At 38.6% G+C, this 17,432-nt stretch overlaps 1 protein-coding gene across 3 annotated transcripts in view; it reads left to right on the top strand.

Annotated features, from left to right (window-relative positions):
- The first annotated feature begins 4,894 nt into the window (after positions 1 to 4,894).
- The window catches only part of LOC128992055 (protein AF-10-like), a 37,404-nt gene continuing 24,866 nt past the window's right edge, over positions 4,895 to 17,432 (top strand). For all 3 annotated transcript variants that reach the window (XM_054415437.1, XM_054415436.1, XM_054415435.1), the window contains exons 1-4: positions 4,895 to 5,246; positions 8,285 to 8,361; positions 9,517 to 9,696; positions 12,023 to 12,220. In XM_054415437.1, the coding sequence (XP_054271412.1) occupies positions 5,138 to 5,246; positions 8,285 to 8,361; positions 9,517 to 9,696; positions 12,023 to 12,220 (564 nt within the window). In that variant the 5' untranslated portion in view covers positions 4,895 to 5,137. The remainder of the gene's footprint in view (positions 5,247 to 8,284; positions 8,362 to 9,516; positions 9,697 to 12,022; positions 12,221 to 17,432) is intronic.

Raw genomic sequence — 17,432 nt, 5'->3', positions numbered from 1 at the left:
CAAAATCGGATCATTTTTGCTCGAGTTATCGTAGTAACGGACACACATATAAAGATATAGTACCTGGGGACCGAGCTTTGCTCGGGGAAAATCATTAGTTCACTCTGAAAGCACCTTAGTATTGGAGATGCATAAATCCATTCCCAAACTCCACACGGCTCGCCTTCACCACCATTTCCTACGTCATGGACCTGTTTCCCTCCATTCCCATAACATTTAAAGATTGCAAATACCTTAATCTAATCGTCATAAATAGTTCCCACACTCCGGACTCCTCGCCTTGACTACTTCCTTCACCACTTCCTACGTCGCGGACCTGTTTCCCTCCCTTTCCATAGCATTTTAGGATTGCAAATACTTTAATCTAATCATCATAAACAATTCCCACACTCCGGACTACTCGCCTTGACTACTTCCTTCACCACTTCCTACGTCGCGGACCTGTTTCCCTCCCTTCCCATTGCATTTTAGGATTGCCCATACCCTTATCTAATCGCCATAAACAGTTCTCACACTCCGGACAGCTCGCCTTGACTACTTCCTTCACCACTTCCTACGTCGCGGACCTGTTTCCCTCCCTTCCCATAACATTTTAGGATTGCCCATACCCTTATCTAATCGTCATAAACAGTTCCCACACCCACGACAGCTCGCCTTGACTACTTCCTTCACCACTTCCTATGTCACGGACCTGTTTTCCTTCCTTTCCATAACATTTTAGGATTGCCCATACCCTTATCTAATCGTCATAAACAGTTCCCACACCCAGGACAGCTCGCCTTGACTACTTCCTTCACCACTTCCTATGTCGCGGACCTGTTTTCCTTCCTTTCCATAGCATTTTAAGATTGCGGACACCTTAATCTAATCGTCATAAAAAGTTCCCACACTACGGACTACTCGCCTTGACTACTTCCTTCACCACTTCCTACGTCGCGGACCTGTTTTCCTTCCTTCCCATAGCATTTTAGGATTGCAGATACCCTAATCTTATCGTCATAAACATTCCCCACACTCCGGACTGATCGCCTTCACTACTTCCTTCATCACTTCCTACGTCACGGACCTGTTTCCCTCTATTCCCATAGCATTTTATGATTGCCTTTATTACTTCCTTCACCACTTCCTATGTCGCGGATCTGTTTCCTTCCCTTCCCATAGCATTTTAGGATTGCCCATACCCTTATCTAATCGTCATAAACAGTTCCCACACTCCGGACAGCTCGCCTTGACTACTTCCTTCACCACTTCCTACGTCGCGGACCTGTTTCCCTCCCTTCCCATAGCATTTTAGGATTGCAGATACCCTAATCTTATCGTCATAAACATTCCCCACACTCCGGACTGATCGCCTTCACTACTTCCTTCTGTTTCTGGTACCTGGGGACCGAGCTTTGCTCGGGGAAAATCATTAGCTGAAAGCACCTTAGTATTGGAGATGCATAAATCCATTCCCAAACTCCACACGGCTCGCCTTCACCAGCATTTCCTACGTCATGGACCTGTTTCCCTCCATTCCCATTGCATTTAAAGATTGCAAATACCTTAATCTAATCGTCATAAACAGTTCCCACACTCCGGACTACTCGCCTTGACTACTTCCTTCACCACTTCCTACGTCATGGACCTGTTTCCCTCCATTCCCATTGCATTTAAAGATTGCAAATACCTTAATCTAATCGTCATAAACAGTTCCCACACTTCGGACTACTCGCCTTGACTACTTCCTTCACCACTTCCTACGTCGCGGACCTGTTTCCCTCCCTTTCCATAGCATTTTAGGATTGCAAATACTTTAATCTAATCATCATAAACAATTCCCACACTCCGGACTACTCGCCTTGACTACTTCCTTCACCACTTCCTACGTCGCGGACCTGTTTCCCTCCCTTCCCATTGCATTTTAGGATTGCAAATACCTTAATCTAATCGCCATAAACAGTTCTCACACTCCGGACAGCTCGCCTTGACTACTTCCTTCACCACTTCCTACGTCGCGGACCTGTTTCCCTCCCTTCCCATAACATTTTAGGATTGCCCATACCCTTATCTAATCGTCATAAACAGTTCCCACACCCAGGACAGCTCGCCTTGACTACTTCCTTCACCACTTCCTATGTCGCGGACCTGTTTTCCTTCCTTTCCATAGCATTTTAAGATTGCGGACACCTTAATCTAATTGTCATAAAAAGTTCCCACACTACGGACTACTCGCCTTGACTACTTCCTTCACCACTTCCTACGTCGCGGACCTGTTTTCCTTCCTTCCCATAGCATTTTAGGATTGCAGATACCCTAATCTTATCGTCATAAACATTCCCCACACTCCGGACTGATCGCCTTCACTACTTCCTTCATCACTTCCTACGTCACGGACCTGTTTCCCTCTATTCCCATAGCATTTTATGATTGCCTTTGTTACTTCCTTCACCACTTCCTACGTCGCGGATCTGTTTCCCTCCCTTCCCATAGCATTTTAGGATTGCCCATACCCTTATCTAATCGTCATAAACAGTTCCCACACTCCGGACAGCTCGCCTTGACTACTTCCTTCACCACTTCCTACGTCACGGACCTGTTTCCCTCTATTCCCATAGCATTTAATGATTGCCTTTATTACTTCCTTCACCACTTCCTATGTCGCGGACCTGTTTCCTTCCCTTCCCATAGCATTTTAGGATTGCAGATACCTTAATCTAATCTAATCGTCATAAACAGATCCCAGACTTCGCACTGCTGCCCTTGACCTTGACTACAATCATAGATAAAACCATAGACTATAAAACATACTCCCTACAATGTATCGAGTAATCTTCAGTATAATCTTTGCTAAATATTATGCTAATTATTAAGTGATGTTTTCCTTTTGCACTGTATTTGTAATTTTACTTTCTCCCCCTATACCATAGTATATGGAGAAAGTATTGTTTTCGTCAAAATTTTCGAGTTTGAGTTTTGAGTGGATATATTCGTTTTGGGTCCCCCTGGACCCAAAAAAGTGGTTTTCGAAGTGATGTCTGTGTGTGTGTGTGTGTGTGTGTGTGTGTGTGTGTGTCTGTGTGTCTGGATGTGTACAGAGCTAGAGACTACACCTGTGGTCCGATTTCGATGAAATTTGGTATGTAGGTTCTAATCCATGGTATCTCCAGGCGTTATTTTCATTTTTTAGAAATTTTGATTTTTAATGGGGATTTTCCCATAAAAACCCATAAAAACCGGAAAAATCGGATTTTCTCAAAAACGGCCCGAACGATTTTGATTAAAATTTAGTATGTTGTAGCCCTTTAAATTTTGAACAAAATGGTACAAATCCCATTTCTGTAAAAATTACGGTTCAAAAGTTATGGTAAATTATGTTATTTTCCCATAAAAACCACATAAAATAACGAAAAATAGGATTTTAGACAAAAATCCAGTTTTGATTTAACATAGTAGGTTATGGTCCTTACAATTTTGATAGTTTTTTTCCATTTTTTAGAAATTTTGATTTTAGATGGGGATTTTCCCATAAAACCCCATAAAATAACGGAAAAATTTGATTTTCCCAAAAATGGCCCGAACGATTTTGATAAAAATTTAGTATGTTATAGTCCTTTATATTCTAAACAAATAGGTACAAATCCCTTTTCTGTAAAAATTACGGTTCAAAAGTTATTGTAAATTATGTTATTTCCCCATAAAACCCCATAAAATAACGGAAAATCGGATTTCCCAAAATTGGCTCGAACAATTTTGATAAAAATTTAGTATGTTATAGTCCTTTAAATTCTGAACAAAATTGTACAAATCCCATTTCCGTATATTTATTCTCACCGTTTACACATGATAAAGGTTGTTGACAAACTTATGGGAGAAAGTATGTGTCAGAATGCTGATACCGTTTATTCTAGTATACGAGTGTTGTATATCGTTGACTGTGGGTAGTTGGCTTACTATGAACACATGCTACAACTTCAAGTCTTTTTGTTTACTTTATCCTTGTTATTTAATTCATCCAACATGGTTACCTAGCAACCCATAAGACTAATGTTAAAAAAATGTGATTTTCAGTTTCATTTTTCTACGTAATTAGATTTTTGTTGGCAGTTCTAACTGCATGAAACTCGTTTTTAGGCCAAAAATAAACTATTTACAAGATTTGAAGAAAATCGTCGGAGCCGTTTTCGAGATCTTTCTGCAAGCAAGCAAGCAAGCAAGCATACAAGCAAACATTGCTCGTATTAGAGTATAGGATATATATGAATTTGAACGGAGGGTGTTTTTGGCCTCTGGGGACCTCAAAACGAAAAAGTAAATCGGTCCCGGGTCTAGGTCTTACCATGAGACCTACGGTAATATCTTATCTTACTAATATTATAAATGTGAAAGTTTGTGTGTTTGTTTGTCCCTATATCGGAAATTTGCTAAAAAGTTAAGTTATCATTGTGTATCAAACAGCTTTTTGTTGATAGTTGGTTCAAATTAGCTGTTGTCATAAATGCAAACAACAAAAATAAACCAACACGCAAACTTTCACATTTTTTTTTTTTTTCAACGCCAGTGGCATTTTACGAGAGTTAAATGTTTTTGTGGATGTGCCGGGGATTGAACCCGTCCCTCCCGCACCGAAGTCCGAGACGCTAACCACTAGGCTAGCAACACAAACAAAATATATCATTACATTTACATTTATAGGCCTAATATTGGTAAGATTATTAATAGATGAACAGTATTCAAAACTATTGTTCATTCTTATAAAATATCATGGTGGAAGGAAAATACATTGGATTTAGATTACAAATATTTTTATATTAATTTATATGCATGTACCAGATGTAGTTACCGGTAATGTATTTTAGTTCTCAACAGCCCACGTGTTGGCAGTCCTGAGTGCGTTGAACCCTCCGGAGTCCGGATTACGGTTGCGGAATAAAAATTTACGTGAGTGAAATGGTGTTTGATAATAATTTATTTTGACATGTAATATACTTAATCATAAATAAGTAGAGTGATAGCATGTAAATATGTAATTTCCAAACCAAATTCGAGAAACAATAGTCAAGTTTGATACGAACATGAGCCACAGGCGCATTACCCCCTACGGTCCTTTTCACACGAGTGACGCTAGGATAGTTTAAAACAGGATTTTTGGAACAGTATGAAGGAGATGGTAGGTGGATGCTGTGTTTGTTCAGACGATAGAGGATGGGCAGAGAATCCCCTAGTATATTGTGATGGTCAAGGGTGCACAGTTGCAGTCCATCAAGGTAAGAAGCTGGGTTCCAAATTGTAGGTTATTTCAGTGTTTACCCTCACACCACCTTAGTTCTAAGCTTCATGTTTATTGTATTTATCTAGGCTTACTCATTTTTGTGTTTAAAATTTTGCACTAGAAACTTTTACAGTAGGCCTTTCTATTTATAATTGTATTGTATTCATTGTCAACTACAGGTTGGAACTTGCATTTACAGTAAGATGTTCTGTAGGCCTACCTAGGCCTTGGACCTGATCTGTGGCAATGGCATTTTTGTTTACGCAGAAGATACGCGTCCGGTAACCGGACGTGGATTAGGCGTCCGGCTGTTACTGTCATAACTTAACCTAACCAACCAAACTTAGTGATAAATTAAAAAAATTTAATAAAGGTTAACTTAAATTCTGCTTTTTAAAAACAAATTATTAATGCAAAAAATTCTAACAAAAGACGTGCAGTTAAGAAGAATTGTCATTCAAAGCAAAATCTTTGACAAAATGTTTATGGGATTCAAACCAGAGACCTCTTGCATATCAGTCGTGCACTGTATCCACTACTGTATCCACCCCGAACACTGATGGCTGTACATCGTATTAATGTGGTAATGGCGTTCCGGGCCCCCACAACCCAGTGACGTCACTGCCCGATGCCTAATCCACGTCCGGTAACCGGACACGTAAGTTATCCTCTGTGTTTTTTTTTTTTTTTTTTTTTAAGATTCACAGTAACTAGGCCTAAGGCTTACTTAAGTTACTTACAGTTTGATAAGTTATTGGACTGAAAGCAATAGTATGTGCATGTGAATCGGGCTTCTCCCTTAACTTAACACAATAGCCTAAGGTTAGCTTAGGTCCTGTTGTTGCTTCAATTCAGTGTACAGTAAGCTATATAGGCCTAACAATCAACTTAAAGTCGAACCATTTAGCCTAGGTACTGTATAAAGTGAACAAGTAACTTAAGATATAGCTTATTTGGGAGAAAGCTCACTGACTGAAAATGATAAACAAGAGCATAGGCTAAATATTCTGAAAAAATCGGTCTTTCTTTTGTAGGCTATAATAACTTAGTTAAAACGTATTGTGCAAGGCAGAGCTGAAATAAGTTAACTAGTTCTAGGAGGTCAAGGAGCCAAGATATGATACACTTAGCACATTAATACTAGGCTAACTTAAATACAGCATAGGCTACAAAAGAAAAGGCCATTCAGATGTACCTACCATTAAGCCATGACTCTAGTGAGTTTTTTTAAGAGAGAGGTACGCCTGTAATTAGATGATGTGCCACTGGAAGCGTAGGCCTACAACAATGAAGAACACATTCCTTGCCTATGCTTGATTTTGCTGAGGACTATCATGGAACTGGTTTCCTCCTATCTTTTGCTAAAAACCCATATGACACAGCTGCATCACTAAGAACTGTGTGTTTGCTGCTCATACGAACATATATTGGTCCTCGTTCTATCGAGAAGTCCTTGTACATCATGCCAACCAGTGCTCGGAGAAACTCTGTGGGCCAATCATAATTGTGGAAATTGGCGATGCCAAGTTTGGACAAAGGAAGTACATCCATGGTCGTAGGGTAGAGGGCCAGTGGGTCCTCGGCAGCGTGGAACATGAATCCAGGAAGTTGTCATTCTTCTTGTCATTGTTAGTTTTTTTTAGTTAAAAACCACACTTAATTGTACCTTCTCAGTAGCAGAAAATGTAAGTAGGTAAGTTAGGTAGGCCTAATCAAACTTTTTTTCGGGGGAAATAACTTAGCCTAAATGTGTTAATTTTAACAATATTTTAATGGAAATAAATAAATATAGGCCTATAGGCCTAAGGTCTTTATTCATGAGCGAATTTCAGTTACAAAACTGTTTTACAAATTGACTCAAGTCAGGACTTAAACTAAAGAAAACATCTTAACTTATAACTACGAAACAAAATAAGATTAGTTACAAACTCTTTAGGCGATTCTTAAAATTGTTGTAAGACAGTGCTTTTAGCGTGCAAGAAGTGCATTGTACTGAGCCGGCCCGAAGTAAGAAAAACCCCTTCTACCAGCATCAAAAACAACCCTTACCACAGTTCTTAGTGATGCAGCTGTGTCATATGGGTTTTTAGCAAAAGATAGGAGGATTTACTAAGCTATTCATATTTCACTATAAACATACTTTATTACCCTCCCAGTAGCTCAAACCTAAGTAGTTGTTAAACCTAATCTTATTGAACCAATAGATTTAGGCCTAATTTAAAATCCTACACTAGAAAATGGAAATTCGCTTAGTCTGCAGGTTTGCTGCGGCGGGGGTAGCCTATTTAAAATGTAAAACAATATTTATTATTATTATTGTATCACAAATTGAGATGGGGACTCCATCTAGGTGTGTACTTTAACCCAAATAGGATTGTAGGATTAAGTAAAATGTTCTTTTTCTTATTTACGCCATTGGGATTTTTTTGTAGAGGGAGTTGAAAGAGTGAGTGTTCTTCAAACGATTTTTGGGAAAGCGGTCCAAACACAAATGTTTTTGGCGTCCTTCTCGCACCAAAGTCCTAGACTAACCACTAGGCTAGCAACACATGATGCGTTTAAGAAAGATGAAAACATCAGAGAACTTATACACAGCCCAACAGTAATCTCTCAGATTAAGTTTACGCAAAATGGGTTGGTAGAAAGATAACTGCTTAATCTTTGTATCACATTCACTAAGTTAACTAAGAAAATTCATGGTTACCGAAGTAGTGTAAATCCAATCATTGACTGAACACCAAATGTACTCCATACATTCTTGGAAAGTGATATGATACGGCCAGCAATGACGAATTTCTAGTGGATAAGTAATGAGTTACCGCAGTGGTGAAAAATAATTAAGTTTTTAAACCAATAGAAAATTTTATGAAGTAGTACTGATAGTGAACGAACAAAAAAAGTTAGTTACCGGTAGCGGTACAAAATTAACCTTCCAGCTGTAGTTGAGAAATAGAGCATTCTCAGACATGTGTTTAGGCCTACCTATCTGATCTGTAATGTTAGGCTAAACTAATGAGATCCTTTTATTTTCAGCGTGTTATGGTATAGTGACTGTACCCTCTGGAAATTGGTATTGCCGTAAATGTGAATCGCCAGATAGAGCTAAAAGTGTAAGTACATTTTGTTCCTTACACTCTAGTATCACGAGTGAACAAGAGTTAATCAAGTAGACTGTAGTACGTAAATATATAAATAAACGGTGGGGTACTTATTCAAAATTCCTTTTACTTACTCCTCTAGTGCTTACACCAACAGTTGCCCCTCTCCGGTTACCCATTATAAATTGTTTAAAAGAGTAGTAGGATGTCCAATTTTACTGTCACTGCTATTAGGAGAAAGGATGTGTCATTATGCTGGTACCGACTATTTTTATTATTATTATTTTTATTTTATTTTAATTAAGTGTCCTTTAAGATGGTGTCCTGTTACTAACACCTTAGGAAGATTAGCAGTCAACTCAAGAAAAACAACTAAACAATTATGTTCTCCTACAGTTACTTGACAAAGTGGGCTTCCTTGCACTGATTATAGTACGACAAGTAGCTAATTGATGCATTTACTTACTTTTGCCGCACTCCAGTATTCCAACCAAACAACACAAAACAGTGTGCTTTTATTAGGCCTGTAATATGTGTACACTTGAAAATAAGTTGGCAACCATTAAAACGTGTAGGCTAGTATAGGTAGTGTTTGAAAGACTAATTATTTATATTCATTATAGTAACTGTAGAAAATATAATGTGGAATGGTAGTGCAAATGTACCTTTGCTACACTCGAGAAACTTTCCCCACTTGCCTGCGGCTCGTGCCTAAACATTTCTCTCATGTGCAGCAAACAGCCATTTCGCACACTAGTAGTACAAATAACTATTGGACCTTTGCATTCTATTCCATGAAATAAACCCCAATTATCATCTTGGAAATCCATTCTTAGCAGTTGAAATATCAAGGTGTATTATATAATATTATTATATAAATAACAAGAATGTTTTAAATTGGACCTTTCACTACCTTATGTTCAAGTAACAAGTTTGTGGAGAATTTATTTACTTATTCTTCCAACGGTAACACAATTTTTACATTCAAAAATACATTAAATAGGTTGAATCACTTTAAGTATGACATGCATTTTAAGCATCAATTGTTAGAGTTGTAAGTTCCATCACACATTGTTTACTTTTATTTTACTAATAAACTTTTTTTAAACCTAGAGTTAATAGAGTTCAGCAATGGTTTAAACAGTAAAATGTGCTTTTCTTGTTCAGGGTCCCAATAAACCGTACTGCGAGTTGTGTCCAAGCAAAGACGGAGCGATAAAGAAGACAGATAACAATGGATGGGCCCACGTGGTGTGTGCACTCTACATTCCCGAAGTTAGGTTCGTGAATGTGACTACTATGGAACCTATTGTCTTGGCACAAATTCCGCCTGAAAGATTTAACAAGGTAAAGATTCAATAGGTTTACATTGAATCAATGACCACATTATTGTATGTAGCAAACTTCATCAAAGATGCCATCAAACATGAATTCTTTGTAGAACTGAACCCTTTGATGTATAAAGGATTAAATAACCTAAATGCCCCATTGACATTCTAAGAGTATTATCATTGACTATACACATATTATTCAACAACAAAATTAATCTATGACTAGCAGCTATACCCGTGCCTTGCAACGGGGTCAGTATGCAAACGAGACAATTTTGGTTCTATGAAAATGTCTTAAAAATGGTTTCACTCCTACCATTTAATTAGAAACAAAATTGAACTGTATTACTTATCTTGATAGTAGTATGTTTTCGTTAACTCAGACTGTGAACACTTATTTAGGCCACATAGGATACAAAATCAATGATAGATTTTAAGGTAAAATAAAATAACATGTTAATTGTTAACGGAAAGCTATTACAATAGTTCCAAACCTTTCTGTAGTGTTTAATTAATTTTTTAACCTATTTTAGTGAAATTATTATCAGGCAAATGGAAATTCGTATAGGCTGCAGGTTTGCTGCGACAGGGGTTTTATATTACTGTTTACACAAAAATATATCTAAAAAAAAATTCTCATAAAACTCAGGATAAGAGCGTAGGTTGTTACATGATTATAGAATCTTCCTTCTTATTTCCTTTATCCATGAATAATTTCTTTTACAATGAATTATTCCCTGTAAAATATTATTACAGCATTTCACAAATATTAGAACGGACCCAGTATAGATCATAAACATTAACAAATAAAGTAGGCCTAACTGAAGAATCCTATACTAATAAAATTACATTAACATGTGGGTTAACAGTTCCATTTAAATAACGTTAAATAATGTTTACATTTGTGGCGAGTGACATCATTATTATATATGATATATAACATTTTGTTCTAATATTCGTGCAGTATCTAATCTATCTATCTATATATTAATAGGCAAGCATGTTTCTTTAAAACCTTTTTTCTCAGCTCGTGTGCATCGCAGGGAAACTCTACGCATACTGTTGGAAAGATATTTTCCTGTAGATGTGCAGAATGCCTTTAAAATTTAAAATAGGCTAACAAATAAGCACAAAAAATGAATTTGAAAACTTCAAAAAATTAACATGGACCAAATGGGTTGCCATGATGGTGACGAAATAACAACAAAATGTAAACAAAAAATCAAAACAAAGGGAAGAAATTCCAATCACATGTTTTATTTACAGTGTGGGGAGAAAATAGAGAAGTCTGTACATTAATTATTTTTGGTCGAGTTTCGACCACAGGACGACCACTAGTATAATTAAAACGGCTCTGTGGAAATGTGAAATCAAAATTCATTTGACAGTTAGTTCTGCTTGTTTACATTTGTGGGTTTGTTCTTTGTTACCATGGTGACCAATCAGTATTTACATGTAAAACTCTCACCTCAGAACTTTGAAAGCCCGCGGGGCAGAGACCTAAGCAATATCGAAGCGGGAATAGCTCTATATGTATCCTCGGAGGTGTAGCTTTATTTTTGTCTAATTCAAGCCCAATCGATTCAGTAGTTTTTGAGATTAGCTCATACAAACACACAGACAGACAGACACCACCTCTTCTTTATTATAGTAATAGATAGATTACATATTATATAGGCCTACATTTTAAGGCATTTTGATTTGAAACAAACCTATATTATTAAAGGCTAATAAAAAATAATGAACAAATTCATGTTTTTTTATTTTTATTATTATAATGGCGATCTATGAACGTCATTTGACGTATAACAGTTGTGTTGTGTAGAGGGATAATAAGAATATAAGAGAGGGAAAATCAAGAGTTTTGTTACAAGGTTTATTTACATATGGTCTTGTGATGGGAATTAGAGATAGACTGTTAAAAACATAGACATTTAAATTAATAGGTACTAAAAAATTAAACACAGAGTTTTATAACACCAGACCATGAATTTGGTGCTACGATGTTCATTCATCACTAATCCATTGTTGTATGTTAATTGCTATTGTGTTAGCAGTCATTGGAAGTGGTATATCTTGGTTTTTACTATATTTGTCTCTAGGGTTGGCATGATAAGTAAACATGTACTAGTACTTTTTTTGGAAACTGTTCGCTTTTCTACAAATATTGTATAAGCAAGATTTTTCTTTTAACATTTGCAATGAAAGCCTCACTGATATTACCCTTAAAACATTTAACAGTAAGTTACTTTGCTGCTCCAGAGTTATTATTTAGTCATAATTTTCTTTATCCAGTCATTTAATAGCCTACTCTGTTTCAATGCCCATCATGTTGATTGCAGGTGTGCTATATCTGTGAAGAAAGTGGAAAGGGGTCTAGATCAACTGTGGGTGCGTGTATGAACTGTAATAAAAGTGGTTGCAAACAGTGGTTTCACGTAACGTGTGCTCAAGCTTTTGGTCTGCTTTGTGAAGAAGCCGGCAACTATCTAGATAACGTTAAGTACTGCGGATATTGCCAGCATCACTATTCTAAACTGGTGAGTGTGTGCTGGGTGTATAGGCTTAAGATAACCAGGCAGGGCAAACGTTATTTTAGGCCATTCAGACATGGTAGAAGTTAGGTTAGTCCTTTTAGTGGCAAAAGAGTTAGTCTACTAGTCTATATGTTGTATTAATGTTATCAGTGTTTCAACAACAGTATAGGTTAGCTAAAGACTGTCAACCAGGGTACAGGTTAGGTTATGCCCATCAGGAAGGGTACAGTTTAGGTTAGGCCCAACAGAAAGGGTACAGGTTAGTTTAGGTCCATCAGGAAGCGAACAAGTTAGGTTAGGCTCATCAGGAAGCGTACAGGTTAGGTTGGGCCCATCGGGAAGAGTACAGGTTAGGTTGGGCTCATCAGGAAGCGTTCAGGTTAGGTTAGGCTCATCAGGAAGAGTACAGGTTAGGTTAGGCCCATCAGGAAGCGTACAGGTTAGGTTGGGCTCATCAGGAAGCGTACAGGTTAGGTTGGGCTCATCAGGAAGCGTACAGGTTAGGTTGGGCACATCAGGAAGCGTACAGGTTAGGTTAGGCTCATCAGAAAGCGTACAGGTTAGGTTAGGCCCATCAGGAAGGGTACAGGTTAGGTTAGGCTCATCAGGAAGCGTACAGGTTAGGTTAGGCCCATCAGGAAGGGTACAGGTTAGGTTAGGACCATTAACCTTTAAACATTACCAATTTAATTTTAAACAGTATGATTTAAATTGGCATTCTGTTAATTACAGTTTTTTTAACCCACTCCTATGACAGTGTGTATCTAGATCCGGATCTTCCGATCTGGATCCGAATTTTTCCGGTTCCGGTACCGACATTTTCTTGGATCCGCCCATCACTAATTTTATAATTTAAAAGATTGTTTAAACACCTAACTTAAAACATGTAAAAACTGTATTTAACTAATCTAATGTATAGTGTGTAAATAATCTGGAATTGCAGTTAATATTCTTGTATATGTTACTTTTATTTTATCACTAGACTCAAAAATGTAAAATAACAATGACACATTCATGTATGCTGTTGTATGTGTCGAATAAAGGTTTATTTTATTTGATTTGATACTACTTATGCATCATATAATGTGCTGCCGTTTATGGAACCTTTATAAATTTTGGTACTCTGGTATTATACGGAGGCCACTTATTTGGCTGCGGGAAAATTACGGTAACATATTAGATTTCCTAACCTACCTATTAGTCTTTCATGTTTGCTTCCTGCACGGTATCCTATTTTTCAGATTAACAAAACTCTTTATCAATTGAGGCATCGGCATCACTCCTTAAGAGTCCTTGGAGACTAGCGGCCATCTTGGATAATTTCAAACAGCTGCTGAAGAGTTATTTATCGGCCAAAAATATTTGTTCAAACACCAAAAAGATAATAATTTAAATATCCAGTATACTGTGAGATTAGAAATGTTATTTGTAGATTTGAATTGTTTGAAGGAGTCCATGGAAGCTAACGGCCATCTTGGATTTTCCCGCCATGAGAGCAATGTTGATTTCATTCCTTCAAACAGCCGCTGTAAAGTTATTTACCACCACAAAATATTTTTTCAAACACCAGAGTGATTGTTATTTAAAAAATAAAAATCTAATAAACTGAGATTAGAATTGTCGTAGTAGTTCTTTAATTGTTTTAGGAGTTAGAACGTCTAGGCTCCAAGGACTTAAGCGGTTGAGTGCACTCTAATTTTCAAATTCACTAATAACTAATCACTCACTAATAATGTCTTAAAAAGTACAAAGTACAATTATTATAGCTTATATCAGAATCAGAAATCAGAAAGATTATAATCCTGATAAAGTTATTGAAAGCCATCATGTACATGAATTCAGTTTTTAAATTAAATAATTCTTGTCTATTTAGAAAACTTCAGAATAAAAATCATCCATTTTATAACAAGCCTTTTCAATTAAAAGACGTGTAGTTTTTTAAGAGTATTTTTATTGGATTGTTGGTGATTCTTCTTGAAATTTATTTAAAATGTTGATAGCCATGTATTTTGTATACATTAAAAAAGGCTTAGTCTATGTGTTGGGAATTCATATAAATTTTTCTGACTTGTGGAATAGTTATAATTTAAACTTCAAAACTTGTCTAGATTGCTATTTAGTTGTTTAAATAAATATAGGATGGAGAGGACACAGCTAACTCACCTGATGAAAGGTTGCAGATGAGTCAAAGAACACATAAAATCACACACATAATTTACTTAATATTTCGCCTCTTTCAGAGGCTTCTTCAGAAGTAGGCCTAGATGGTAGTTACAAAACAACAGTTTAAATAGGATGACCAACATTTATTTATTTATTTAATCCAAGCTAAATGCTTTTTCCTAAAAACATAACCTATTTAGTTGTTTAATCATTTCAAAGATGTACAGTCCCATGGCGGTTAAAGTAAGCTTTTAAGGAATTCATATGTAACAGCCAGGGTGTCTAGTAGTCGGGAAAATCGGGAAAGTCGGGAATTAGTATTGAATTTCAAAATGGTCTTGAAAAGTCGGGATTTAGTCTTAAATTTGATTTCAAAGTCGGGAATTTTCGTGATTTTGCCGCGATCGTCGTCTTGCGTTTACGTAACCGCGAAAACCAATGATGATGATACCTGCTCGGCCGCGGGAAATGTTCATGATTTTGCCGCGATCGCGGACGACGACGATGACGTTTCCGTGACCGCGGGAGATGACGATGACGTTTCCGTGACCGCGGGAGACGACGATGACGTTTCCGTGACCGCGGGAGACGACGATGACATCTGCTCAGCCGTGGGAAATGTTCATGATTTTGTCACGATCGCGGACGACGACGATGACGTTTCCGTGACCGCGGGAGATGACGATGACGTTTCCGTGACCGCGGGAGACGACGATGATATCTGCTCGGCCGCGGAAACGTCCATGATTTTGTCGCGATCGTGGGAGATGACGATGACGTTTCCGTGACCGCGGCAGACGACGATGACGTTTCCGTGACCGCGCGAGACGACGATGACGTTTCCGTGACCGCGCGAGACGACGATGACATCTGCTCGACCGCGGGAAATGTTAATGATTTGGTCGCGAATGCGGACGACGACGATGACGTTTCCGTGACCGCGGTAGATGACGATGACATTTCCGTGACCGCGGGAGACGACGATGATGTCTACGCGGCCGCGGGAAATGTTCATGATTTTGTCGCGATCGTGGGAGATGACGATGACGTTTCCGTGACCGCGGGAGACGACGATGATATCTGCTCGGACGTGGGAAATTTTCATGATTTTGCCGCGATCGCGGACGACGACAATGACGTTTCCGTGACCGCGGGAGATGACGATGACGTTTCCGTGACCGCGGGAGACGACGATGATATCTGCTCGGCCGCGGAAATGATCATGATTTTGTCGCGATCGTGGGAGATGACGATGACGTTTCCGTGACCGCGGGAGACGACGATGATATCTGCTCGGCCCCGGGAAATGTTCATGATTTTGTCGCGATCGTGGGAGATGACGATGACGTTTCCGTGACCGCGGGAGACGACGATGACGTTTCCGTGACCGCGGGAGACGACGATGACGTTTCCGTGATCGCGGGAGACGACGATGTCATCTGCTCGGCCGTGGGAAATGTTCATGATTTTGTCGCGATCGTGGACGACGACGATGACGTTTCCGTGACCGCGGGTGACGATGGTGACGTTTTCGTGACCGCGGGAGACGACGGTGACGTTTCCGTGACCGCGGGAGACGACGATGACATCTGCTCGACCGCGGGAAATGTTTATGATTTTGTCGCGATCGCGGAAGATGACGATGACGTTTCCTTGACCGCGGGAGCCGACGATGACGTTTCCGTGACCGCGGGAGATGACGGCGACGTTTCCGTGGCCGCGGGAGATGACGGCGATGTCAAAACCGCCGCGGGAAATGTTCATGTCTTTTCCGCGATCGCGGACGACGACGATGACGTTTCCGTGACCGCGGGAGACGACGATGACGTTTCCGTGACCGCGGGAGACGACGATGACATCTGCTCGACCGCGGGAAATGTTCATGATTTGGTCGCGAATGCGGACGACGACGATGACGTTTCCTCGACCGCGGTAGATGACGATGACGTTTCCGTGACCGCAGGAGACGACGATTATGTCTACACGGCCGCGGGAAATGTTCATGATTTTGCCGTGATCGCGGACGTCGACGATAACGTTTCCGTGACCGCGGGATATGACGGTGATGTCTAAACAGCCGCGGGAATTGTTCATGATTTTGCCGCGATCGCGGACAATGACGATGACGTTTCTGAGACCGTGGGAGACGACGATGATGTCATTGATGTCTACAAGGCCGCGGGAAATGTTCATGATTTTTTCGTGATCGCGGACGACGATGATCACATTTCTGTAACTGCTGCAGTTAATGATGATGTCTAAACGTACGGTACGCGGAAGATTTCATGATAAAAAAAAACAAATTTGCTAGTTAGAACTTTTATTGCTGCATTATTTCTTTACTTGAAAACACGACATTATCATAATACAGTACTACTTTATAACAAAGACAGGGGTTGGTGTAGTATTATTTAGAAAATTTGGTTAAGCTATAAAAATTGGTATCGGTACCAAGAATCGAGAATCGATACATTTTGGTATCAACACCCACTAATTGTTGAAAAAACTAGTCTTGAAAAATCAGGAATTAGTCTTGAAAAGTCTGGAATTAGTCTTGAATTTTGTAATGGAAATAAACTAGACACCCTGAACAGCATAAAAAGTCTGGGTTAGTCCTTCATAAACACCTGGGAGTTTAGATCTAATTTCTATGCGATTCATTTTCACTCTGTATAACTAGAATGTATTGTAGCTCGCAATTCAAATTATTTTAAACAATGGACATTCAAATCTTCTGTTTTTTGTTATTTATATTTAAAAAATAATTGCCCGATGATTTCACTAAAAATGAGATTCGGTGAAATAAGTTTTAAGGTCTACTAAACCTCAATTGTCCAAATTATATTTATTATGCCTATGTGTAATAATCGTATGATTTAGACTTCTCTATAGGCTGACTAACATTTATGTCCTCTTCAAAATAAATTTTATTTTGTTTATGCCGTCATACATTCTCAACAAACACTTGTAATAATATTTATTTCTTCGTACTAATTATAATTTACATTTTAATGTTTAAAATATCAATTTACGAGCAATTAAACGCCATCAT

Source organism: Macrosteles quadrilineatus, unplaced genomic scaffold (genome assembly GCF_028750875.1).
Source record: "Macrosteles quadrilineatus isolate MER2022 unplaced genomic scaffold, UCM_ALF_1.0 Scaffold_4__1_contigs__length_99947679, whole genome shotgun sequence".
NCBI lineage: Eukaryota > Metazoa > Arthropoda > Insecta > Hemiptera > Cicadellidae > Macrosteles > Macrosteles quadrilineatus.
The sequence above is the reverse complement of the archived record's forward strand: the minus strand, read 5'-3'. Positions and strand labels throughout refer to the sequence as shown.